This window comes from Dipteris shenzhenensis, chromosome 23 (genome assembly GCF_047967505.1).
Source record: "Dipteris shenzhenensis isolate YYH24624 ecotype China chromosome 23, Dip_SZ_1.0, whole genome shotgun sequence".
NCBI classification, from domain to species: domain Eukaryota; kingdom Viridiplantae; phylum Streptophyta; class Polypodiopsida; order Gleicheniales; family Dipteridaceae; genus Dipteris; species Dipteris shenzhenensis.
The window spans coordinates 10,467,603-10,493,856 of NC_141618.1; the positions used below are offsets into that span (position 1 = coordinate 10,467,603).

Below are 26,254 nucleotides of genomic sequence, written 5' to 3' on the forward strand. Positions count from 1 at the left end.
CAAAGGTACATAGGAGTATGGGCTACAGTCTAGGACTCTAGGAAGGCCGTCAAGGTTTCATCTGACTCCAATTATATTTCTCACTCTACAATTGCAATGCACCAATCAGCACGTCAATCACATACCATGACAAGAGAATTTTAGACGTCCCATCTCTCAGGAGGCGATGCATTTAGAACACTTGAGGTGCCTTGTGGCCATCCAAAAATCGCAAATTAGGAAGCAACTAGACGAAGCCATAACTGTCCAGCAAGGATCATATAGGAGCGATTGCCAGCTCCAATATGACTAGGCAGCCAATCTAGAGGGCCAATAGGATAGTTTCTAGAGGAGCCTCAGCCTAACAGTGTAGCCCTTTACCCAATTTAGTTGAGGACTTGGGACGCCCATTGGGTTACTCAGGATACATATAGTGGGCTAGATGGAAGATAGAGAGTCTTCAGAGAGCTCCCTAGCCCAGCATCACACTATTACTCAGGACTTGTGAGGCACTTGCAGATGCACAGTGCAGATTGATGCAGATATAGGTGATGAGTCACTTCCTCTGCTCGCAGACACAGAATATTGGACTTTCGTCTTCCAATTAGGGATGACGAGGAGCTTCTTGACATTGAGAGCAATACCATCTATGCGTGACAGAGGCTTGAACATTATCGATCCTGGCATCAAGTGTAGGACCTCGCTAGACAAACTGGTTGTCTGAGGACATCCTTCTTAGCAAAAGCCTTGGAAGGAAATTTTCACTCAATTGTGCAATAAAGCCCTATGCACTCAAGAGAAGCATCAAAGAGTTCACCTACATGTGGAGCCTTGACCCTGCAACTCATAGACCGTAATAGGAGCTCTACTAAGTGGCTGTATTTAGCTGATCTACTGTCAGCTTTGTGCTACGGTAATATAGAAGTCGTCACTGGAGAATGGAGGGGCAGGGGAGGGGGTTGCAACCTAACACAGTCTCGTTTGATCTCTCTCTTTCCACCTTTCCCTCAGTGATGATTCACTTCAGGATACACTTCCCCTTTGCTTATGTAAGTTAGCTAAGGGAAATAATGGAACTGGAAGCATACTGTCTCCACACTTGCTACACTTTCACAAGTCCAATCACTAGCAAGCCAGCTAACTATGTGCATACCCCCTTGATTGAGTAAGAGACTAAAGCATCCAATTTGTCCTACCCTCAATGATAAACAAGCGGGATAGGAATCCATGACATATTTGCATAGGTCATACATATATATTTGCATGTGCATGTACATGAGTGTGTGTGCTGTGTGTTTCTTGGCATATCTTCTATTGATAGCTCCCCTAAAATACTCACAGTTGCTGTTGCAGTCTTTCAGGATCAAAGACACTCTTCGATCCTCATCATCAATACATGGTTTAAAACCGTGTGAAATAACTCATTCACCATCTTTGTTCGGCATTACAACCTATTCCCCAATCTCGGAAAATCTCCCTTCTGCTGATTCTGCACTCATTCACCATCTTTGTTCGGCATTACAACCTATTTCCCAATCTCGGAAAATCTCCCTTCTCCTGATTCTGCATTTGGTTGGATCCTCATTGTAGTCTTTCAGATTTCCTTCTTTATTTCATCCTCTTGTCATTATTATTCCTCTTGACTATAAAATGAATAAGAATATGAATGAAAGGATATAGTGCAGCTAGCTGTCAAGATACTCTGACTTTACTATGTACTGCAAGAGATACACACAGTTCCTAAGTATTCAGTTCCAAAACTAGGGCTAACATGGATTAAGGGAGTGGTAAGCACAACGCACCGTCTGGCTTGTTGATGCCCATACCAAAAGCCACCTAGAACATCAGATACAAGGACATTACATATTCATTCATGATTCATATAAGGGCCATATTGGAAAAGCACAAGACTGGCCTGTCAAAAGAAGACCATATTACCGTGCCTACAATGACTTGCACCTTGTTGCTGCTCCATCTGAATTTTAAGTTGAGAGATCGTCAGTACAACAACGTCAAAGGATCTTAAAGTAGGGAAGATTTCTCCAGTACGAATAAAACACTTTCTTCTACTTGCATCGATTAGATGAGAAATCTTATATTGAATGACATCAAGATGTAAACTGCAGGATAACATGACACATCGAAGACAGCTGCATCATGTTGGAACTTGGCTACAGGACAATCAAACTCGACACACATTATCTCAGGCACTTCTTCAGGCTATTTATGGGTAAAAGAAAAAAAAGAGGAAAGTTTATGTTGCAGGCATCATTCATACAAATTGGCATATACGATTGTTTCGGTGAGTTGAAACTTAGGAAATGGCCGCACGTAATTTTCCAGATTTGTGTTAAAAACATATGTAGATGTAGAGTGGATGTACATGCATTTGCTATATCCACAATTTATTCGAGTGACAGAAAATATAAGTAATTATCACAAGAGATTTTCTGGATGTGTGAGATAGCCTGTACCGATGATGAATGGCTGTCCGCGCATTTCCTTCCATATCAGCATGATAGTGAGATGCTGATATCCCCAATCCACGAAGCTCTTTTGCAACCTGAGATCTTAACATTTCTCTGTATGTTAAGCATCTGTTGTGAAAGAAATGAAGAATCTTGTTGATTTATACAATGATTCAGTGTACTATTCGTGGGTTTGCATAACAAGTGATTTCTGGAAACAGCCTAGCACAATTCAGAAAAGGTACAATCACCCTGCGTTGTTGCAAAAAGTTTACCTGTTCACATTCCTTGCGCGAAAAGCAGTACACTATCCCTGATTCTTTATCGCGAAACGATTGTTGTATGAACTCAGCAATCTCAGAGATAACCAGATGTGCATTCGATGACTTCTCTCGCACCTAGCCAAGGTTAATGACGTTGTTAATACATGTTTTCCCAAAAAAGACGGATGAAAAAAAAATGCAGTAAGTGCCCCAGTAACTAGTGCTTTATAGCAATGAGAATGCTTTCCTTTACAGAAGTCTTATGCCTCAATGCTGTAGGCCCAGACACAGGCAATCAACCAAAGAATGCCACGTGCAGGGGCTCCCAGTCCCCTGCCTCCTAGCTATGCTTTCCTCCAACAAGGGATACTCTGGAAGTGGTCCACACTGCCCTTTATATTCAAGGATGATCAATTGCACATTATGCTTATGGGATTAAGTCCCTCCAATATAACACGTATCATCAAGCATTTAGTGCCTCTTTTACCCTTCGCTCTATTTCCATTAAGTCCACATCACACAAGGGGTTCACTTTTGGTTCTCGCTTTATCTTTCTAGCACTACTAATTATTTCAAGAAAAGTGTTACAAATTTCACAATTTGTGACTATTGATTTCACAAGAATTATTTAACTAATGTTAAACAATCCTTGACATGTACTAAAACACAAATTTCATCTGACCAACCATGTCTCTCACTCAGGTATTATAACGCTTACTAGCATGTGATTAACGACGACCTATCTCTTTGAAAGACGACCTATTCAAAGCATTCACATCTTGCAATTACGCTTGTAATGATTGCTTCAAACCTCAAGATTCCTCACTCTTGCACTAGGCAAGATGGCCGTTTCTTTTCTTGTCCTTTTCCTTTTACATGCACGTGCACCTGCATGTGTGCGTGCGCGCGCACGTGTGTGTGTGTGTGTGTGTGTGCATAGTTACCAGCCGAAACGGAAACGGAAGAAACGGAGTTTCCGGGCCCCACCGAAACAGAAACGGAAGAAACGGCAATATGATACAATTTATGTATAAAAATTTGTTTTTTATACATAATATAATTATCAATAGAGTGCAAATCATACATAATACAAATTACAATTATCTATACTTGAAGGCTGAAGCCTTCAAGCATCAATGCATCATTCATGATTCATGCCTCTATGATTCTAAATTCTTGAATGATGCTTCAATAATCTGAAATCAACATGTATCATGAGTCATGACTAACAAGTTTGGCATTACAAGAATCTGAAATTTAGAAGTTTGAAGTACTTAAAAGTTTAAACTTAGCACACAAGTTGAAACTTGAAACTTGAAACTTGAAAGTATTCAATGTCCAGACTCCATAGATGATCATGATTCGTGATCCACAAATTTCATGATCATGACTCATGACTCATGAGTCATGCAAGACTCAAAATAAAAGCACCCATGGATGATATAAAAAAAAGCAGCAGGACTACTGATCATCTGCATCATCCATGGACTCCTCGTCATCGTCATCCTCTGCGTCCTCAGATAAGTTCGAGGCATCTGTGTCACTGTCTGAAGAAGAATCATCAACATCAGGATCAGGACCATCGGGTGCAACTGAAGTACTAGCACCATCTCCAGATGGTTGAGTGTATGATCGTGTGTGGTGTGTTGGTGCTGACAGCTCCTCATACAACATGGTGTATATGTCCAGCTCCTCGCGTGGGATATCTGGTATGACCTTCATCTTCTCCACGTCCACCTTGTCTACATTTACTTGGCGAGGTTCGGGGCAGCCGGCGGTGAACTCAAGGAGACGGAGGTTGCAATGACAAAACACCAACCGCTCCAATTGAGCCGTGCTCAATCTGTTCCTCTTCTTTGTGTGAAAGAGGGCCCAAGTGCTCCAGTTCCTCTCACAAGGACCGGAACTGCAGTCCTGTGAGAGAACACGTATAGCAAGGCGTTTCTGCCATAAGCCAATTAAGCTGAGATAAGTATCAGGAACTTGATAACTTTAAACATATTTGTAGTACTTAAAACTTCAAATTACTTAACGACTAAGCTCCAACTAGTGGCGTTGGAACTTGTCTCTTAGACTCTTATCAAAGTAGGAGTACAATTGCCATATTTCTCCCACCAGGAGACAGGTTGCAACTGTGTCTCTCGGAGCCTAGCCGTAGGTCGACCAAAGGAGAGGCTGTGATTGCGGAACAATAGAAGTTCATCCTCCAGTCTTCGTTGCATCTCCAAGTCACCACCCGTCCAATTTTGTAGATACTGTTGCATCCCCTCCTCCAACTCGTCATTCTCATATTGCTCTTGACTGCGCCAGAGCGGATGCAATACATGTGCCACCGCATGGATTGGGCGGTGGAACCAATTCCACCGCTTATTCCATATAGCACGGATGGACTCAACCCTAAATCATGCCACAAGAAATTAGAATGCATTATGCATGCAAAATTCATAGACTATAGATAATAGTACATACATAATATATATCTGAAAATTCCAGGCTTCATGATAACAAATTGCCATTTAGTAACTGCAATAATTATACATATTACAAAAGTAAAAAGTCTTACTTATCAGGCGATAGGGAAGTGTTTCTGTTGAGGGCCTCTCCAATCTTGTCCATAAACTCGTACAAGAGCCCTAATGTGCTTCCCTCCATGTCTGTGATGCGAAGCACCGTGTAGATAGGATTAATCGATTTGATTAATGCCTCCGCCTGATTCCACCAAGACTCATCCATGATCATGCGAAAAAATTTGATAGACTTTGCTTGGCCTCTATCATCCCAATCTCCCCACTCCCGAGACACAACCGTGCGCAACAAGCCCTAGCGCACTCGCACAAGCCTCTCCACCACTATGAACATGTAAGCAAACCTTGTGGCTGGAGGTTTCAATAGCTCAAGGTCACTGTAAGCCCGATAGATGCTGAGGACTTTGGGTCTCTTCGTGACAAACTTCACGATACTGCGGGCTGTGGAGAAGATGGCATCAATCCAAGGTATCTTCCCTAGGTCCTCGATCAAAAGATCAAGGCAATGTGAGGCACAGGGTGTCCACACAATCTTAGGGAACTCATCTTCTAACATGGCACCCATTGACACACAATTGCTGCCATTATCTGTCACCACCTGCACCACATACTCAACACCTATCTCCATAATGGCTGCCCGTAAATGCTCCCAATATACAGCCCTGTAATCACTGTACCTGCAGTGGAAGCGTCTATGGCTCTCAAGAACATGGTTCCCTTGCAAGAAGACACTAAAATATTGTACACATTCCTCTTGCGTGCATCTGACCATCCATCACATAAGAGTGTGCATCCATATTTTTTCCAAGTCTCTTTCAAGGGCTTCATTTGGTCTTCCACACATTCCCTCTCTCTTCTTAGCTCTCTTGTCCGCAAGGCCTCATATGTAGGCCCTTCCCATTCATACCCAATGCGGCTTACGGCTCTCATGGCCTTCCTCCATCGTGTAGTCTTCGCCACATGAAAGGGTATTGCACACTGTATGAAGAGCTTTGTGAGCTCACTAGTGGCCTCCTTCACTGCTTGCTTTTGCAAGCATGCTTGAATGCTAGACCTTTGCAGTAATCCTCTTTTCCCCGCACTAGCATCCACACTAATTGATTCATGTGGCAAGGGTGTTCTTGTGGCACTAGGAGCCGCGCTCGATGTAGTTGATGCCCCTCTACTTCTCTTTGTAGAACCCAATGTGCTGGCATCATCCAAAGGCTCAGTGTCAGCAGCCTCTTCTTCATCTTGCAGCTCTTGTCCTCCACTTTTTGCAGCCAAGGCTGACATACGCGCACGCTTCCATTCTGTTAGGCCACCTTTCATTGCAGTAGGCACGAACTCACAAGGTCCTACATCCTTGCTGGGAACACCTGCTAGATGGTCTTTCACCCGTGTGACAGACCCCGTCTTGCTTATGCCGCAATAGTTCCATCTCCACTTCTTGGAGCCACCGCCTCCTTTATAACTATCCAGGAGGGAGACATGGACCCAATAAGCATCTCTCGGCATTGAGGAGGATGGAGAGGTCTCAGGTGAGAAGGAGGATGGAGAGGTCACAAGTGACTCGTGAGAAAGGATGGGAGGTAGACCGTAGAAGGAGGATGGAGAGATAGAGGTAAAAGAGGATGGAAAGGATGGAGAGGTAGAAGTGAAGGAGGATGAAGAGGAGGAGGATGGAGAGGTAGAAGGTAAGATTAAAGAGAGGATGGAGAGAAGAAGGATGGAAGGATGGAGTCAGGAGAGCAGGCTGCCAAGCTGCAGGTTGCAGCTTGAAGGATGGAGAAGATGGAGCAAAGGATGAAGAGGATGGAGAGAGCTCAGAGAAGGATGGAGGTGACCGTAGGTCCAAGAGCAAAGGATGGGATGGAGAGAGCTTGAAGATGGTGGAGAGAGGAGGAAGGATACACAAGAGGAGTGGAACAGGCGGGAGGCGGCGAAAGACGAAGAGAGGCGCCGAAATCCCGTTTTTAGGGTTAGGGGAAAAAACAGGGTTTACGAAACGGTGTTTCTTGACGAAACGCCGTTTCCGTTTCACCGTTTCCGTTTCTGCCCACGAAACGGGCGTTTCGTGCAACTATGTGTGTGTGTGTGTGTGTGTGTGTGTGTGTGTGTCCGTACAGTACAGGAAACTGGCAAAATGGGAGACTAGAGCAAGACAAAGAGCCTTCACAGATAAAGGTTGCTCCTCCAAAGAATTTTTCAAGAGTTTGCATCAGAGGAGAATCAAAACAGAAATTTGCAGAGTGCTTATGCCCGATGGATCATGGACTACTACACGGTCACAGCTTGCCTCTGTTTGTGTGCATCTTCTCCCAGCAATTTGGCTCTGCAGCTCCTCTCTCGCAATAGGTTTTGCTTGCACGAAATTTACTGTTGCAAAATGTTTCTCCAATAATTTCCCCTACTCAAGCTTTGGAATTGGAGGAACCCTTTACTGAGAGGGAACTGTCAGATGCGATCAAATCATGTGGCAGATGGAAATCCCCCGGATGGGATGGTTTAACAGTCGAGTTTTTTCTAGCATACTGGCCTATTTTGAAGCATCCATTACTATATATGGTGAATGCTGCATGGCAACATCAGAAAATGCCAGACACATGGAAGAGAGGTCTTATTAAACTCCTTCCCAAAAAACAAATTTGTGAGTCTTTGGCAGACTGGAGACCTATCACTCTTATGCCCGTAATTTACAAAGTCACTACCAAAATGATTGTTGCTCGGCTAAAGGGGTTTTTACATGATGGGTTGCATCCTGCACAATATGGCTTTGTCCCGCGTAGGCATATCACCGATAACATTGCTAATGCTTACATTGGAATTGAATATGCCAAATACACACAGCAGGATGTTTTGTTATTGCAAGTTGATATTGCCAAAGCTTTTGATACAGTTCAGTGGGATTTCATTTCATCGACTATGCAGGCTTTGGGTTTTGGCACAAAAATGCAGCAACTCATCAATTGGCTATATCAAGATAGTGAAGCTGCCTGCATGCTTTCAGGAGATATTTCTCCATCCTGGACTCTTGCTTGCTCTGTCAGACAAGGATGTCCACTGAGTGCTTTACTTTTTGCCATAGCCACCCATCCACTGCTTCAATATCTGGATCACCTCTTGGACACTGACCAGCTGCACGGTTTGGAGATTCTAGGCAGTCGCAGCATGATTGCTCAAGCATATGCTGATGATTCTTTCTTTACTCCAAAAAATACTCGGGCTGATCTGTCCATGATTATGCATGCTCTTTCTACATATGGATTGGCTGTTGGCCTTCAGGTAAATTTTCAAAAATCAAAATTGCTGCCTTTACATGCACAGGACTGGCACAATCTTTTGTGGCCTGGGGAAATTGTCCCTGCTTCTCAATTCATTCGACATCTTGGTTATCCTCTAGGCTGGGGACTCACCCGTTCACAACAAACTGATTGGGTGCTAGTAAAGTTAAGGGCAAAACTTGAATATTGGAAGCTTGCAACTTGGCCATTACATGTTCGTCTGCGAATTACACAATCCATTTTGATAGCATACATACAATTTTATCTGCCTCTCACTATGTTCACTAAGGCAGATTTGGTATCATTTATGTCAGCTATCATGGAAATTTTCTGGCGTTCAAAACATGGCAAGAAAAGTCTCAGATTACTCTCCATGCATCGTCTCTGTTCTCCAAAGATGCACGGGGGTCTGAACATTCTCAATATTCAAATGCACTTGCTTGCTCACAGGGGGAAAATGATGATGCAGTTTCTACAAGGAGATCAGCCTTGGGCTTTTATGATCCGCTCTCTCTTATTACATCTTCATACATCTGCTTTTGGGAATTGGCAGCCTACTCAGTGGGAATTTTTATTTGGCTCTATCCAAGGCAAGATCAGAGGATGCCCTTTTGTCTCTTCTCTGCTTCTTGATTGGAAACATATTCTATCCCACTTGGAATGGAAAGGCAGGGACTCTCTCTCAGGCAACTCTTTGAGGGTAGAGAATCTCTTTTGGTCTAAAGTATTTCATCCACCTTTGGCCATACAAAAACTCCGACGTTCTTATTTTCTCTCCTTCAAAGGCATTTCATCTGTGGCGGATGTACTTCAGGATGATGGCACAATTCTATCTTTTTCTTTGGCTGCTCGCAAATATGGCTTGGGAGCTCATTATCGTCCTTTATGGCATAAAATTTCAGCAATGCTCCAACCGTACTTGCCGGTACCTCATTTAGAAATTCAGCATCGGCTTGAGGATTGGATTTTACGCTCTCCTTCCTCATATGTCCGTCCTTTGAAGCTTTCACATATTACAGTGTCATCACTATATAAAGTGTTATTACCTCCACCTTGGATTTCCAACAGAGCAAATACTGTTTGGCATATGGATCGTCCAATGAAGTGGTGGAGAAGGCTGCGTCTCCTTTGGCATTACAAAGTCCCTCTTCGACAACAGCTTTTCCTATGGCGAGTTCTCCTTGGCATTTTTCCATCTGGACAGTTACTCGCACACAGACATATTGCTTCAGCTGTTTGTCACAGATGCTCGCACTCTACTGAATCAGTGCTTCATATCTTTTGGTCCTGTCCAAACACTTCTGATCTCATTGCTCTTATCAGACAGAGGCTCCGACAGCGATTTCCTACTGTTACTTTTGGCAGATTTTTCTGGTTGTTTGGATTTCATCCCCAGAGACAGGGTTTTGATTTATTTTTTGTATGGGTGCGATATTGGACCCTATGGACTTTATGGATGGATAGAAATCATAGAGTCTTTGGTGATCCACTATTTTCATCCTTTCTTTTCTTCAAACGATCTCTGCAACAATCATTCTACGATTGTTTAGACTCGTTTGATTGATCAGGATGTGTATACAGCTTATACCGAGATCTTTTGTTGAGTAGTAGCTACTTCGTTTTTGAAGCAGCTATGAATGTAATTATTCCATAGAAATAAAAGATTTCTTCTCACAAAAAAAAAAAAAGTGTGTCCGTACAGTTCCAGCGTGCCTTACCAGTATCTCCCTATCGCTCAGCCTCTTCCGTACAGCCCCGTCTGTACAACCGTATATTTCGTACAGTCCCGTACAGCCCGTACAACCTGTACTAATTCCCCCGTACTATTTCCGTACTTTTTGCCTGTACAAACCCTGCTGCAGTTCTGGGTTTTTTTCCTGCAACCTCATCAATCTTGCTCTGTTTACCTCCATGGAAGACCAGCTCAAAAGCTACTCCCGGAAGGACTTCACCCGGGACTCCAAAAGATAGCAAGTTGACTTCTCTACCGCAGCCTCTGGAGATGCTCACTATGTTTTTGACATGCTCAAAGATGAATTTCACCACAGCCGGAAGGAGTGGGCCAAACCTCCCCCGGCCCTAAAGTATAAGCTGAAGCTGCCCTCATTGGTCGTTCCTCTCCGAAAGTTCTCTCAGCAAGCGGTTATCATTTTCTTCCCAGGGAAGTTACCTTCAGCAAATGACGTGGCTCAGTGGGTTCAGGCTTTGTTGGGAGGTTGCTTTGTTGAAGGAGTATACTTTGCTTCTCGAGGCTTTTATGAAGTGCATTTTTTGGATGCCTCATATCGTCAGCAAATATTGGAGATGTCACCTCTATTTTATGGCAGATAAATGGTGCATGTCATGCCATGGTCGCCAAATAAGGATTATCATGGTCTCATTCGACATCACTGCCCTGTATGGGTTGAGGTCGTGGATTTTCCTGATTATATGAGGGTTGAGTTACCAAGTCTGGCAGCTACTTTGGGGCAAGTTGTATGCCCACCCCGTCCTTCGGGTAATCAAAATCGATTTTGTGTTCTTTGGGATACAGATCACCCAACCCCTCCTTCTATTGCAGTAGAGGTGGAGGATGTTCCCTTGGGCGAAAAATATTTTGATTTGAAATGGGGAGTATTTGCAGGTGCATGCTTCACATGTCATAAGTTTGGCCACCTAGCCTCACAGTGTCCTGCAGTCTTGCATCAACTCCCACCCACAGCCATTGCACCAGAAAATACTTCCCCTCCAACTTATGGTCCGGGGCCTAACACAATGCCTAGCAAATCAGGTGATGTGGCATCTAAATCTGTCCCTCCCAAAGAAAATGTGGTTCAGATTCCAGCCAAGCAAAAGGACAAAGGAAAGGGCAAAATTTCAGAAACTCATGCCTCTCCCCAGGGTGCCTGGCAGCAACCCAAAAAGGTATTTGCACTCAAGCCACGACCGTTACAATCTCGCCATTGGGATGCCTCTACTTCCACCCCTGGTCAGGCCTCTACCCCTGCTGATAGCCTCACTTCTCAACTGTGGGTAGATGTACTAAAGGGGGCATCCTAGTATGTGACAATGATGAGGATTATAGGGCTAATGATCCACGAGGCCAGGTGGATGTTGATGTCATGGCTGAGGCCTGATAGCTTATACCTTTACTATGCTTTTTGGTTCGGCTGTACATACTTTCTATGTCTACTTCAATCACTTGCATTACATACAATGTTCAAGGTCTTTGCAATGTCAATAAGTGGAGACTTTTTTGGCACTATGTACATAGAATGCACCCCGATGTAATTTCTTTACAGGAACACAACCAACACTTCTTGGCTGGCCAGCAAGGCCACTTTGCTGGGTATGATATCTTTTATGCTGGTACAATGCATTTTTCAGGGGTCTGCATGCTGGTGAAACATGATATGCAACCCGCGGTTACTTACAATGACCCCCGAGGTCAATGGATGGTGATCAGATGCACTTGTAATGCTGATCTTTATGAAATAGCATCGATCTTTATGAAATAGCATCTGTTTATGCCTCTCAAACTTCTGTGACAAGAGCTCGATTGTGGGCCTCCCTCAAACAATATCCATGGCTGTCCAATGCCTTTTTGTGTGGAGACTTTAATAACTCGCCTGCCATCCAAGATAACACCACTCATCGTTCTCACATGATCCCCACTGAGCTTCGACATTGGGAGGATATGCTTTCTTTCTTGCATGCAGAAGATTTATGGCTCTCAACAAGGGATAGAGATATGGGTTATACATACCGTCACAATGCCTTTACTCATTACTGGGCTCGACTTGACAGATGGTATTTGTTGAATGCTCAGCAATATGCTAGTTTTACATGTACACTACGGGTTGATCATTCCCTCTTGCTATCTGATCACTTTCCAGTATGTTTGACATTATCTATAGCACGTTTGACAGATGATATGCCTTTTTTTGGCCGTCGCCTACTCCATGTTAACAGTGCTTATTTGCTTCATCAACAATTTCAGAACATGGTGAGAGTGGCTGTCCACCCCCTCCTCTTACATGCTCAGGAGGACATGGATTTTGCTTGGATTAGTCTTGCTCGTCGCTTGCAGGCTGTTATTCAAGATTATGGACGGAGCTACATGGGAAACCTTAGGCTTAAGCTGAAATGGGCTCAATCCCACAAGCAACAAATGGATGTAATCAGCTCTTATAGGCAGCTCACCTTTTCTGAGCAGGATTCTTGTGCCTATGCGGTCCATATCATACATCAAAATGATCTTCGCAAATTAAAAAAGTGGCAAAACCGAGCTCGCATGAAACCTCTTTTGGATAAAGGCTGCGAACCACCTCCAAATCAGAATTGGAATCACAATGCTCTAGTCATTTCCAGCATCTCTTTTCACCTCAGCCTGATCACTCAATGCAAGTGAATGCAGCTAGGTCTCAATTTCTTATGCATGTTCAGCCTATATTGTCTCAGGAACAGGCTCATGCATTGGAGCAGCCCTTTATGCTTAATGAACTGGATGATGCTTTGAGTTATTTACGTAAAGGCAGCTCCCCTGGTTGGGATGGATTGACTCTTGAATTTTTCCGTGCATTTTGGGGTGATCTAAAAAACACTCTTCTTCTTATGATCAATCATGCTTGGGCAGAACAATCTCTTCCTCCTTCTTGGAAACATGGCCTTGTCAAATTGATTCCCAAAAAAAGGTTGTGTGAGACAATGGTTGATTGGCGGCCCATAACTCTTATGCCAGTCATTTACAAACTCATTGCCAAAATGATTGTCCTAGGGTTCGATTTATCTTGCAAGCAGGACTTCATCCCAGGCAGTATGGGTTTGTTCCCAGAAGGCAGATTACTGACAATATTTCCAATGCTTTGCTTGCAATTGAGTATGCCAAATATTCCAAACAAGATGTTCTCATTCTGCAAGTGGACATTGCGAAAGCATTCGATACTGTCCATTGGGATTTTATTTCTCAGACCATGCATAAATTGGGATTTGGCCCTCGACTGGTCCATATTATTTACTGGTTCTATTCTCATGCCACTGCGCAGTGTTTGCTTGGTAGTGGGTTGTCAAGAACCTGGACTATGACCCGCTCGGTGAGACAGGGCTGCCCTCTTAGTTCACTACTGTATGCCATTGCCACTCATCCGTTATTGTTGCATATGGACCATCTTGCAGATACAGGGCAGCTCCATGGCTTGCAAATTCTAGGAGCACAGCCATTTCTTGCACAGGCATATGCTGATGACTCATATTTCATGCCCAGGAATTCTCAAAGTGACCTCTCTCTCTTGATGCAGACTCTGAATGACTTTGGCATAGCTGCTGGACTGCATATTAACTTTCAGAAGTCGAATCTTCTAGCACTGAAAGAAGCTGATTGGCATGCACTTCTCTAGCCAGGCCACATTATTTCTTCCCATACTATTGTGAGGCATTTAGGGTATCCCATTGGCTGGAATATTACCCCTCAACAACAGCTTAAATGGGTGCTTCAAAAGATTAACAAGAAACTGGAATACTCGCATTTGTCCACTTGGCCTTTACATGTTCGACTTCGGATAGTGCAGTCTATCATTATGGCATACGTGCGATTTTATTTGCCTCTTCTTCCTTGGTCTTTTAAGCACTTGGCTTCCTATATGTCCCAGGCTATGGAGATATTTTGGAAAAGCAAATCTCAGAAAAAGGCTTTGCGATTACTTCCCATGCAGTCTGTTTGTTCTCCTAAGACTCATGGGGGACTGAATATTCTCAATCTTCAGTTTCATATGTTAGCAAGAAAGAGCACTATGATTGCTGAAATTTTTCAGCAAAAACAGCCATGGGCTATCATGCTAGCAGCTATGTGTGGAAACATGACATCACATGCATATGGGCATTGGATTACAGATAATTGGGAAGCAGTCATGACCACATTTCAAGGGAAAATTCCTGGTTGTCCTGTTTCTACTGCTTTTATTCATGATTGGAAGAGAACTCTCTCTTATGCTAAATGGTCAGGTGCTTCTTCCCATCATGGTAATTCTCTTCGCTTAGAAAGTATCCATTGGAGCAAGGTGTTTGAATCGCCTCTTGCTTTACAGGCACCTATTAAAGCATATAATCTATGAAATTGGGCATAAGAATTGTCGGAGATGTTGTGGACCAACAAGGTTATGTGCTTTCATTTCCACAAGCTTGCAGGACATTCCCCTTGGGTCTGCATCATAGACCCATTTGGAGAACACTTACAATTATGTTGCAGCCATTTGTTCCTGTTCCTCCACTGTTTGTACAGGACAGATTATTGGACTGGAATCTGACTTCCTCATCTCCCGTTACCAGTTCACTACCAATGCATAATCTGGCTTCCTCGATGGTCTACAGATTTCTTCTTCCACCGCCATGGATAGATAAGCATGCCAACACTCTTTGGAATCTGGATAGGTCTTTATCTTGGTGGCAATCACAACTCAAGAAAATTTGGAAAGCCAAATTGCCATTGAAACAGAGGCTTTTCCTTTGGAGATGTATAGTGGGAGCTTTTTCTGTTGGGGTGAAATTGGCAGCACGTTGTATTGCTTCCTCTTCCTACCCCCGTTGCTCTCATCCTTGCGAGACAGTTCCCCACTTGTTATGGTCTTGCCCGTACTCTCGGAATTGATCACTCATGTCTCTCGTTTGCTGCGGCTTCGGTTTCCCTCTATCAGATTTGGGAAACTCTTCTGGATGTTTGGATGCCTCTCATCTCAGATGTCTCCTTTCCTCCTCTTCTTTCACTGGGCTCGTTTCTGGCTACTATGGACTATTTGGACACAGAGATTGCATTCTAGGATGGGACAACACTTTCCTCAAGCATATGCTTTCTTCAGAATGTCCCTCAAGCAATCTTTATATGATAGTTATGCTGCGAGGGACTTGGATGATACTTGTCTTGAAGTGTTTTCTGACTGTTTTTTAGTTTTTTCATTAGGCTCCTTTTGGGAGTCTAATGCTATGTACATTGATATCATGTTAATAATATAGTTACTGGTTTCACCCAAAAAAAAAAAAAAAAAGTGTGTGTGTGTGTGTGGGGGGGGGGAGGGGGGTGAGACACTTTGAGATGGAGGAGGCTGATGTGTCGCCATCTTCATCAAGAGCTTACACCGACCTTGCAGATTTGTCTGTAGCGCTGAATCCCCAAGCTCCTAACATGATTCCCCAAGCTCCTAGTGAGGCTGTAAATACCCACATCCAATTCGCTGGGGGGGGCGGGAGGGGGGTGAGACACTTTGAGATGGAGGAGGCTGATGTGTTGCCATCTTCATCAAGAGCTTACATCGACCTTGCAGATTTGTCTCTAGCGTAGAATCCTCAAGCTCCTAACACGATTCCCCAAGCTCCTAGCGAGGCTGTAAATACCCACATCCAATTCGCTGATGTTAATCCATCTTGAGTTTCCAGAATCTTATCGTTACTGTACATCCGTCCCCTCCTTTCCAGAATCTTATCCGCCTCCTTTCACATTCCGCTCCCTTGCATCAGTTTTGCGCTTCCGCTCAGCCAGACAAGTCACCAAATTTTGATTTTGCGGGTGCTCCATCGTCATCACTGCAGCTTGATCTCCTTCATTGCTTATGTGACGAATTTGTTCTCCAATCGAAGGAGTCTCGTTCGCCTATCAATCAAGTTCTCCCCTCTCAATCGCTCCTCCAAAGCATTTCTCCGGCACAACAGCATGGTATCTTTCTTTATTTTATGGGGTGAATTATGACGGGCTACTATGTTGAGGAATTGGTCGGCAGCAGCAGTTGGAGCTAATCAAATAGATTATTTTGTGTTCCTTGGAAAGGTATTTATCATGCTCACTGCATCAATGTGGACACAGTCTATAAATTGGTTAGCATGGCAGGAGTACATGGTGGTGTTTTGCTTACGTCATGCTTGGGATGCCCTATTCAACCCATCCCATAATCCTTAACGTTATTGTCCTGTCTGGGTCACCTTGAAAGCCTTGCAAGTGCCTCTTCTCCTGCATATTTCCTCTCTTGCAGGGCTCTTGGGAAGACTGTTGTATAATTTCAAGCATGACTTTTTAATCTCAAGCAAAGATATCTGAATTTGTATTCTATGGGATATGGAGCAGCCCATACTTTCAAGTTTGGATATTGATTATGGTTTGGCGCATCTATTTCGCATTCTCTTGTATTTTTCTTCCTTTCCAAATGTGTGTTACAAGTGTAGACAAATTGGTCATTTTGCTCGAAGCTGCACTTGGCAATCTGTTAATAGTAAGAGCTTCTCCTCTCTCCTTATTAGGCTTCTAATCCTCTCCAGTCTAGAAAGGTGCAATAACCAAAGCACAAAAAAGAATGGAGACCGGTGCACCCTCAGGGAAAAGATTGTTAGAATTATTATTATATTCTAGGCAGTGACCAATGTAATGTAATAAGTGGGTTAGGGGCACTTTTCCCTCTTAGAGGTTTTTCCCCCAACCACGGTCTAATCTCTAACTATGGTTAGTGATTAGATAGGGGTTTTTCACTTAGACAAAACCCTCATCTCTTTCATTGTACTTCACTTCAGTTAAGTACACTTTGGGGAGTAAACTACGTTCAGCTCACTCTCTCCATTTTGCTCACTCTTACTCTTGCTCTTGCTTCCTGTTTTCTCACATTTGGTATCAGAGCAGCTCTCCCTTCCCGGACCTGCTTCTTGCTTCCGCATTTGCTCTGCTCTTCCTGCTCCCAGCTCTCGTTCGTACAGATCCCGCACGTCAGCTCCAAGGTCGTTCATACAACGTATGGACTGACAGTCCGTACAGGCGTTGTACCAAACCCGCCATACACGGTCGTCGTCAGCTGGTCCGTACAACAGTATGGCTGACCGTACTGTTCAGTACACTGCTCCGTACATCCGCTATCATCACACTGTCAGTTCAGCCGTATAGCCATTCGTACACCGTACGGATTTCATCGTACAATCGCCCGTACAATGTACGGACTCCGTACATTGACCGTACACTGACAGTTCTGTACTGTCAGCTCGGTGCAGGCTGAAAGTGTCCGTACACTTTTGTTGCAAGGCCTTCTGTGCAGGTTTTATTCTTGTAAATACTCTAGCAGTTGGTTTTTTGGCAAGCATTGTTTGCAGATAGCCATTGTTTGGCTTAGATCTTGCAGAGAACTTGAGGCATTCTATATTTGTGGGCAGACATTGCAGTTGGTTTGCAAGTTGTCCAAAAATTTGGGGCTTTTGCAATTACACTGCAATTTTGCAGTGAAATTTGGGGCTTTTGCAGGCTGAGTGCAATTTGTGCAACATTTGGAGCTTTCAGAACATTTGCCCTCTTTTGTAAGCAATTTCCCACAAGAAATTGGGGCTTTTGTATTTGGGTTGCAATTTTGCAGGTAAAAGAGCGTTTTGGAAGTTTGCAAGCATTTTTGGATTGAGTACGAGTCAATTTGCAGACTTTTGCCACATTTTGCAGATTCTATTTGCAGATTTTTGGGCATTCAGCAGCACATTATGGTGCATTTTGAGCCTTTGATAGGCTGTGACAATATTTGTCACTGTGGGTAGATTTTCTTTGTAGATTTTACTCGTGCATTTTACATCCCAGGAAGGGATTTTACTTGGTCACTTTGTTGTGTTTTTTGAGTTTATCTGGCAAAAATGGCTCAGAACAACCCCAATGAGGTGTTCGGAGTTCTCACACAGGAGGATAAGTTGGATGGCACCAACTACTTGTGGGAGTTTCATGGTTCACAATATCTTGGTTGACAGACATCTTTGGGATTATGTCAATGGAAATGAAGCAAGACCAGATACAGCAGCTACACCTGTCACTCCTATAGCTGGAGGCAGGGGTAGAGGTCAAAATGCAGCACAAGTAGTTGGAGCTGCCGCTCCAGGAGCTCCCACAGCAGAGCATAAAAGATGGGACTCTAGAGATGCACAAGCCCTCTTATAAGGCTAAGGGTGATGCAAATAAGCAGAAAAAGAAGGGCATTTGTCATTATTGCAAGAAGCCGGGTCATTATATTGGAGAATGCAAGAAGCGCATAGCTAAAGAGAAGAAAAGGGATTCAGGTATGGCTGTGTCAGATGCATTAGCTCCTCATTCTCATGATGGGAGAGATGTTGGAGCCAACTTTGTGGAAGAGCACTATGCCGTTCTGTCTTGCACTTCAGATTTTTCCGTGGGTAGTTCAGATGCTACAGCCACTAATAATGATGACCCTTATGCTTTTTTGACTTGCAACTATGATCCTTCAAAGGATGCATGCTCTCTCAGTGTCAATGAGACACTGAATACTTGGTATTTTGACAGTGGTGCTTCAAAGCACATCGCTTCCAAGAAGAGTCTTTTTGTATATCTGCATCCACCACCTGACTTGTGCAAATAATTCTTCTTATTCAGTGTGTGGAGTGGGAGAGATTATTCATGCTCTCTCAGTGTCAATGAGACACTGAATACTTGGTATTTTGACAGTGGTGCTTCAAAGCACATCGCTTCCAAGAAGAGTCTTTTTGTATATCTGCATCCACCACCTGACTTGTGCAAATAATTCTTCTTATTCAGTGTGTGGAGTGGGAGAGATTATTCTCACATCCACTGATGGCACATATTTCAGAATTTCAGATGTACTCTACGTGCCAGGCATCAAGAAGAATTTGCTTTCAGTGTCCTCTCTTGATAGCGGAGGATTTCAGGTTGTATTTGAAAATAATAATCAGAGACAAAGAGAATGACTATGCTTTGATGTTGTCTCACACTTTGTATCGGGGTCTTTTTCAGCTTGATTTATATAAAAAAAGATCCGATCTTGCATTATCAGTGAGCACTCTCACTGCTGCGGTGCAGAATGCAGAGTTATGGCATGCCAGGTATGGGCACATGAGCTATGGCAGCTTAATGACACTTCAGATGCATGATATGGTTGATGCATTGCCTCCTTTAGAGTCACCTCCTCCTCATGCATGTGAGGGTTGCATCCTTGGAAAGATGCATAGATTTCCTTTCAAGAAGGATGGTGCAGTGAAAGCTACATGCAAATTATAGCTTATTCATAGTGATGTCTGCGGTCCCATGAGGACACCTGCTTTTGGGGGTTATATCTATTATGTTACATTCATAGATGACTTCACCAACTACAGTTGGGTCTATGGTCTCAAGGCAAAATCAGAACATTTCAAACACTTTGTGGCTATGGTTGAGAATGAGACAGGACTCAAGGTGCACACTCTTCGCACAGATCGAGGGAGGGAATATATGTCTCATGAGTTTGAGGCATGTTTGAAGGAGAAAGGCATCACGCATCAGCTTACAGTGAGGCTTACACCTCAACAGAATGGCAAAATTGAGTGCAAAAATGGCACTCTTATGGAGATGGATAGATGCATGCTTACCAGTAAAAAGTTGCCTCACAGGTTTTGGCTTGAAGGCCTCATGTGGCAACTATATTTTGAATTGGGCTCCCACAAAGGCTTTGAAGACAATCACTCCCTATGAGGCATGGCATGGGAGGAAGCCTTCAGTGGACCATTTCAGAGTTTTTGGTTGTGTTGCGTATGCCCACGTGCCTGTGGAGTTTTGACACAAGTTGTCAGATAAGGGACTTAAATGCATTTTTGTGGGGTATAGTTCACAAAGCAAAGGCTATCGTCTCTACAATCCTGCTTCACGCAAGATTTTTGTTAGTAGAGATGTTATATTCTCTGAAAAATTCAGCACATATACATGCTGAATTTCAGATTCCAGCTTCTTCAGATGATGTTTTTGAGGGGATGCTTCCTATAGCATTTGGTTCCCCTACTGAGGTTCATGCTGAAAATCAGAATTTACAGCAACCTCCTCCTGATCCACATGCCCCGATCCAGCGACAAGGTGTGGATGAAGTTGTCAGGCAAGAAATTCAAGAGATACATGCAGCCAAAACAGTCCCGAATTGGTTGCTATAGACTCTCAGGGAGAGTAGGCTTGAGGCCCCATTGCCTGGTAGGACTCGTAGTGCAGTAAGGCACACAGGGGGGGCTCTTTCAGTTGAGACAGCTTATGCAAGGACTCTTCTTTATGAAGAGGAGTCTGACTCTTTTGAAGAAGCAAAGGATAATGTGCATTGGATGCATGCCATGCACAATGAGTTGCAGTCCATAGAAAAAAATCAAACTTGGGATGTTGTAGATTTGCCACCAGGTAAACATGCCATTGGTACCAAGTGGGGTTTCAAGGTAAAAAGGAAGCCAGATGGATCTATTGACAGGTACAAGGCAAGGCTGGTTGCCAAAGGCTATGAACAAAAGAAGGGCATAGATAATGAGGAGACTTTTGCTCCTACATCCCGGATGACCACCATATGGTTAGTTATTGCAATGGTTGCAAATTTTGTGTGGAATGTCCATTAGCTGGACATAAAAACAGCTTTCCTTAATGGGGACTTGCAGGAAGAGGTTTATGTCAAGCAACCTCCTGAATTTGAACTTTCTGGCAATGCACTTCAAGTTTGTAAGCTTAACAAAGCTTTATATGGGCTAAAACAAGCCCCACGTGCATGGTATGCCAAGATTGATGCCTTTCTGGCAAGTAAGGGGTTACATAATAGTCCCATGGAAAGCACCCTCTACATCAAGAAGGATGGGGGGATATTTTAGTCATCATTCTTTATGTAGATGACATGCTGCTCATAGGGTCAAATGAGGATATAATTCCAGATTTTAAGACTAAGTTAAAAGTTGAATATGACATGACAGATTTGGGCATGTTAAATTTTTATTTGGGGATCCAGTTTATACAAGACAAGCGTGGCATCGTTATGTCTCAATCCAAGTATGTGCAGAAGCACTTGGATAGGTTCAACATGCATGATTGTAAGCCTATTGCCACTCCCATGGAGCCGGGGCTGAAGCTTACTATGTATGATGCAGGTGTATCAGTGGATGTCACACTTTACAGCGATGCCTCATCTACTTGTGCAATACATGGCCCGATATTCAGTATACAGTATCTTAGGTGAGCAGATATATGCACAGCCCAAAGACACCACATTGGCAAGCTGTAAAACACATCTTGCGTTATTTGCAAGGCACAAAGTCTTATGGCTTGATGTTTCCCAGGGGGGGTGACTTGCAGATGCATGCTTACAGTGACTCAGATTGGGCTGGAGACTATGATACTAGGCAGTCCACTAGTGGTAATTGTTTCTTTTCGAGCAATGCTTGCATTTCTTGGCTGAGCAAGAAGCAATCTACAGTGGCTACTTCCTCATGTGAAGCTGAGTACAAGGTAGCTTTCACAGCGACAGTTGAGTGTGTTTGGCTGCGACGTGTATTCGCTGATCTTCGTCTCATATTGGAGGGTCCTTCTCCAATTCTCACTGATAGTCACAGTGCTATAGCAGTGGCAAAGAATCATGTGTTTCATGCTCGCACGAAGCACATTGAGGTTCATTATCATTATGTCAGAGAGAAGATGCATGCAGAGGAGATAAGTATGATCTATGTGTCAACACATGACAATGTTGCAGACATCTTCACACCAAAGCACTTCCACGTGAGAAGTTTGAGGCATTTCGCAGTGCCCTAAACTTATCTCCTTTTGGTGATTGATCACTACCTTGTACACCACATTGGCACTGCAGGGGGTATTAAGAATTATTATTATATTCTAGGCAGTGGCCAATGTAATGTAATAAGTGGGTTAGGGGCACTTTTCCCTCTTAGAGGTTTTTCCCCCTAACCACGGGTGTGAAGACAAATGCGGGGTTTCTTTCTTGCTGAGATAGAATGGCAGCCTATCAGTATGAAAAGACTTTCAATAAAGAAAGATTGGCGTTGAATAAGAAGCAAAAGCAGGCTATGGGTTAGGACGACCCTTCGATTTTATCTCTTGAGGCACAGCTTGTCTATGAAGTCATGCATGAGGGCTTCGAAGATACTCGTAAGGATTATAAAGAGCCCATTCCTACAGTTGGTATTACTGTTGAAGTAGAAGATTGTGGATCCCGTAAGGAAATATGCTAAGAATGCAATGATTATCATTTTCCCTGGACGTATGCCAGTTGCCACAGATGTGGGAAATTGGATGACATGCACTTTGGGTGGATGCTTTGTTCAGAAGGTTCATTATGCAGCCCAAGGGTTTTTTGAAGTAATAATGACAGATCAAGTGCATAAACAAATGCTTTTGGAGCATTTTTCCCTCTATAATGGGCAACAGATGGTGGCATGTATTGTCTTGGTCTCCCACACAAGACTATCCTCGTTGATTCAGCATCGGACAAAGATCGAAAGTGACTAAGCTCAGTCAAAGATTGACAAGTATTTTTGGCCCGAGAAACAACGTCCCTCAAGGTCTTCATATAATTTTTGCCATAATCCCGAATAATGGATTGCATTCTAGCAACAAAAGCATCCCACGCATAATCCATATCAATGTCACTTTGATGCGAAAGAGGCTGACAGGCATCATAAACCATTGCTTGTATGCATCATGCTAAAAATAATTGTTGTTTACAATGAGCAGCCTTCTTTCTAACAACCTATAATGTGGCATTTCATGTAAAGAAATCCTCAACCATAAAGGGGCATGGTCAGTATGTGTAAAAGGATAATCCACCCACGTTTTGGTAGTGAGATTATCATAATGTTCCAGGTTGACCCTATACCAACGATCCAAGCGAGCTTGATAAGAAGAAAGTGCATTATGTTTGGATTGTGTAGCCTGGCAAACATGGTTGCGATTCCTTCCAAAGATCAGCCAAACTGAGCTGAAGCAATAATTGAGACCAATGATGCCTTTCAAAGGCCAGCATATGAGTACGACCAGATATATTATCTCCCTGTTGAGGGGCATTATTAAAGTCTCCACAGAGGAAAGCATGATGTCTCTAGGGATATCGTTACATATCATCCCCAATCATTCCTCTACCATGAGACGATTGTGGGGCATAAACTTAAGCAAATTCAAAGATCTCTCCCTGAACAAGACACCATAACAATTCATCTGCCTTGAGTATCATTGAAGGCAACAATTGGCTGAAGATCATGCTTCACCAAAAACACCACACCTGAAAAAGAATGCTCTCCCGCATAAAAGATGTCATAGCCAGCAAAGTGACCATGTTGTCTTGCATACATATGCTGATTGTGTTCTTGTAGAGCCACTATACCAGGCTGCAAATTATTGATACACACCCAAACTAGCTTCCATTTCCTAGCATCACACAACCCCTATAAATTAAGTGTCAAACATTTGATTTGTGATAGCATATTTACAGTTTATATACAGCTGAAGTAAGGCTGAAACAAGTCAGCATATCTACCTCACGATCAGGGCCTCTACCCTGAGGTGCCACAGGCGCTTGTTGAGAAGACAGCAAACCCACAATTTCCTCTTCAGGGAAAAGAGTACAACTGGTTGTCATATTAGCCCGAGTAATGCCAACACCTGAATTTTCTTCACAGGCATGGCCATTAGAAGAAGTACCATTCCATGTGCGAGGAGATAAAGGTCTCCTAACTGTGACAGTTTTTCTTGGAGTCTGCCAAGCTTCCTGCAAGGTTTTTTCTTTGCCTTTGGATTGAGAAGTGGAAGGCATGGAGATAGAAACATTCCCATTAGAAAGAATCGGTGCTTTGCCTTTATCTTGTACTGCAAAAACCTGTCCATTGCCTTTATTTTTTATTACATAAGACCCACCAATATCCTTATTTTGCATCTACGTAGGCATAGCTTCCGGCAGCAATTTTTGCACACACAAAGGACATTGTAAAGCCATATGCCCAAATTTTTGCATTCAAAGCAAGCCCCTGCAAATAAACCCTATTGGAGCTTGTAAAAGGCACTACCCATATCAACCTTGTTCGCGGTAACAGAATAAGATTCAAGCGTGCGATTATCAGCATCCCATAGAATGCAAAATCTTTTGAATTCCCATTTGGCATTCCACTCACACATAGAGATGCATACACACACACTTTTTTTCTGAAACAATGCACCTGGCAACCAAGAAAGTTCCCACTGGTAAAGCCCGAACCAAACAACACCATAGGAAGCTTTTCATGTTTTGGCTGAAAACTAGTGCCCTATGACTTTCCTTAGCAAAAAATCTCTGATCTCCACCCTGCATATTAGCTGACATGATTTTCCGTGTCTGCTCCTCTTGCAACAAAAGTCCCACAAGCTCCTAAAAGGTCAATGGGTTTGGATTACCCCTTCGGGACAAATCGAGCAATATGTGAAAAGACAAATATGACTCAAGCAAGGAGTTCAATGTAGTTGAGACAACCTGAGAATCTGGAATAACTTCATCAATATTCAAGAGTTACTCCTTGAGATCTTGAATTTGTGTCATGGGGACATTGAGTCTCCTTCATAATCCTTACTGAATCAAGTTCCCATCTCGTAAATGTGACCCTTGCCTCATTATGTGCTTGATACATTGCCTCCAAAGTGTCCCAAGCATTTTTAGAAGTCTTACAAGACTTGATAAGTTTGCTATCCACCACGGTTAGCACCTCGACCAGCTCCTTGTTGGGGAGGAGTGCCACGAGCTATAGCTCTAGGACAGGCTTCATCACTTGTCACAAAATCCCACACTCCTTTTGAAAGCAAAATATTTTAATCGAAAGCTCCACAAAGAATAGTTGGTGCCATCCAATTTATCCTATTAAGCAAGGACTCCGAACAAATCACCTGGATTTCCAGCCATCTCAAATAAATGCACAAATATATGACCTCTGAAAAAATTATTTGCTGTGAGTGAAACTGCACCAACAAAATTCAATGGTCCACAAGCCCATGCTTGGCCAAAGTTTGTACAATCTATCTAAAATCTGACTTGTACCTACAAATAAAAATCCTCTTGGCACGAGGGCCAACACTATCCGCAAGCCAAAAGCAAGAATTAATACCTCGGACAAAACATTACAAACAGTGAGTACATGCATACAAGGGTTATGAATACTGGAACTAAGAAAAAAAAAGAGGAGATATACCATGAGGATAGTATCCACATGTGTTGCCTAATATCTAAAATTTGGAAGCCCGCATTTGGACGTCATGACTTAATGAGGATGCATGCTAATATCAAGGGGCAAAAGAGTATGAATAATGGTTTATGACAATTCAGCTCGTAATCCCTTTAACTACTTACTAGCTAAGAAACAAAGATTGCCCAAAAGTGCACATACATTTGTGGCTTCATAATAAAGTTTATAGCAATTTCACCACCTTATGGGGGGCAGGTGGGGTTGATGTGCAAGTTGCAACCTGCCAAGGTGGCAAGACCAGCTTGAAAGGGGAGCAATATGCAACGTGGTAGGCACAGCGCAGCCAGCATGAGGGTGAGAGTGCAACCCAAAGGGGTTGCAGGTGTAGCTCGGTAGGGAGGAGATGGAGCATGATGCAGGAAAGGGAGGTGGGCAAACAACAAGGCTAAAAAGTGAGCGAGGGCCAAAGGGCAAAGACAAAGGGGGAGGGAGGTAAGAGCAAAGAGAGCAACCCTTCACCGCCTATGGACATCAGCCTTCATTAAAAACAAACAAATAACTCCTGGACACTTCACAAAATAAGCAGCAGGGCATCCTTACATGTAGAAAGATCCAACCTTCGATGCCAAAAGTGTCCAAGCAATGGCCATTGTACATAAGATCAGAAGACAAGACAAGTGAGTACAAGTACTCGTGAGCACTACCTTAGGTTCCACCAAACACAAACGATTGTCAAGATGAATGGATGGTTAATTTGCAACACTTGTGATAAAAGCCAATCATTGGAAAGTTGGAATGCTATAATGCAACTGCTTGCAAATGCA

General features: G+C 43.3%; 1 protein-coding gene across 2 annotated transcripts in view; it reads right to left on the reverse strand.

Moving 5' to 3' along the window:
* RECQL2 (RECQ helicase L2) overlaps positions 1-26,254 on the reverse strand; it is a 176,407-nt gene that overhangs the window by 57,976 nt on the left and 92,177 nt on the right. For both annotated transcript variants that reach the window (XR_015543197.1, XM_087394163.1), the window contains exons 7-10: positions 2,723-2,845; positions 2,454-2,542; positions 1,918-1,954; positions 1,782-1,815 (exon numbers count right to left, since the gene is read on the reverse strand). Coding sequence is in view for 1 of the 2 variants with exons in the window: in XM_087394163.1 (XP_087250289.1) it covers positions 1,782-1,815; positions 1,918-1,954; positions 2,454-2,542; positions 2,723-2,845 (283 nt within the window). In the remaining variant the exon portion in view is untranslated. The remainder of the gene's footprint in view (positions 1-1,781; positions 1,816-1,917; positions 1,955-2,453; positions 2,543-2,722; positions 2,846-26,254) is intronic.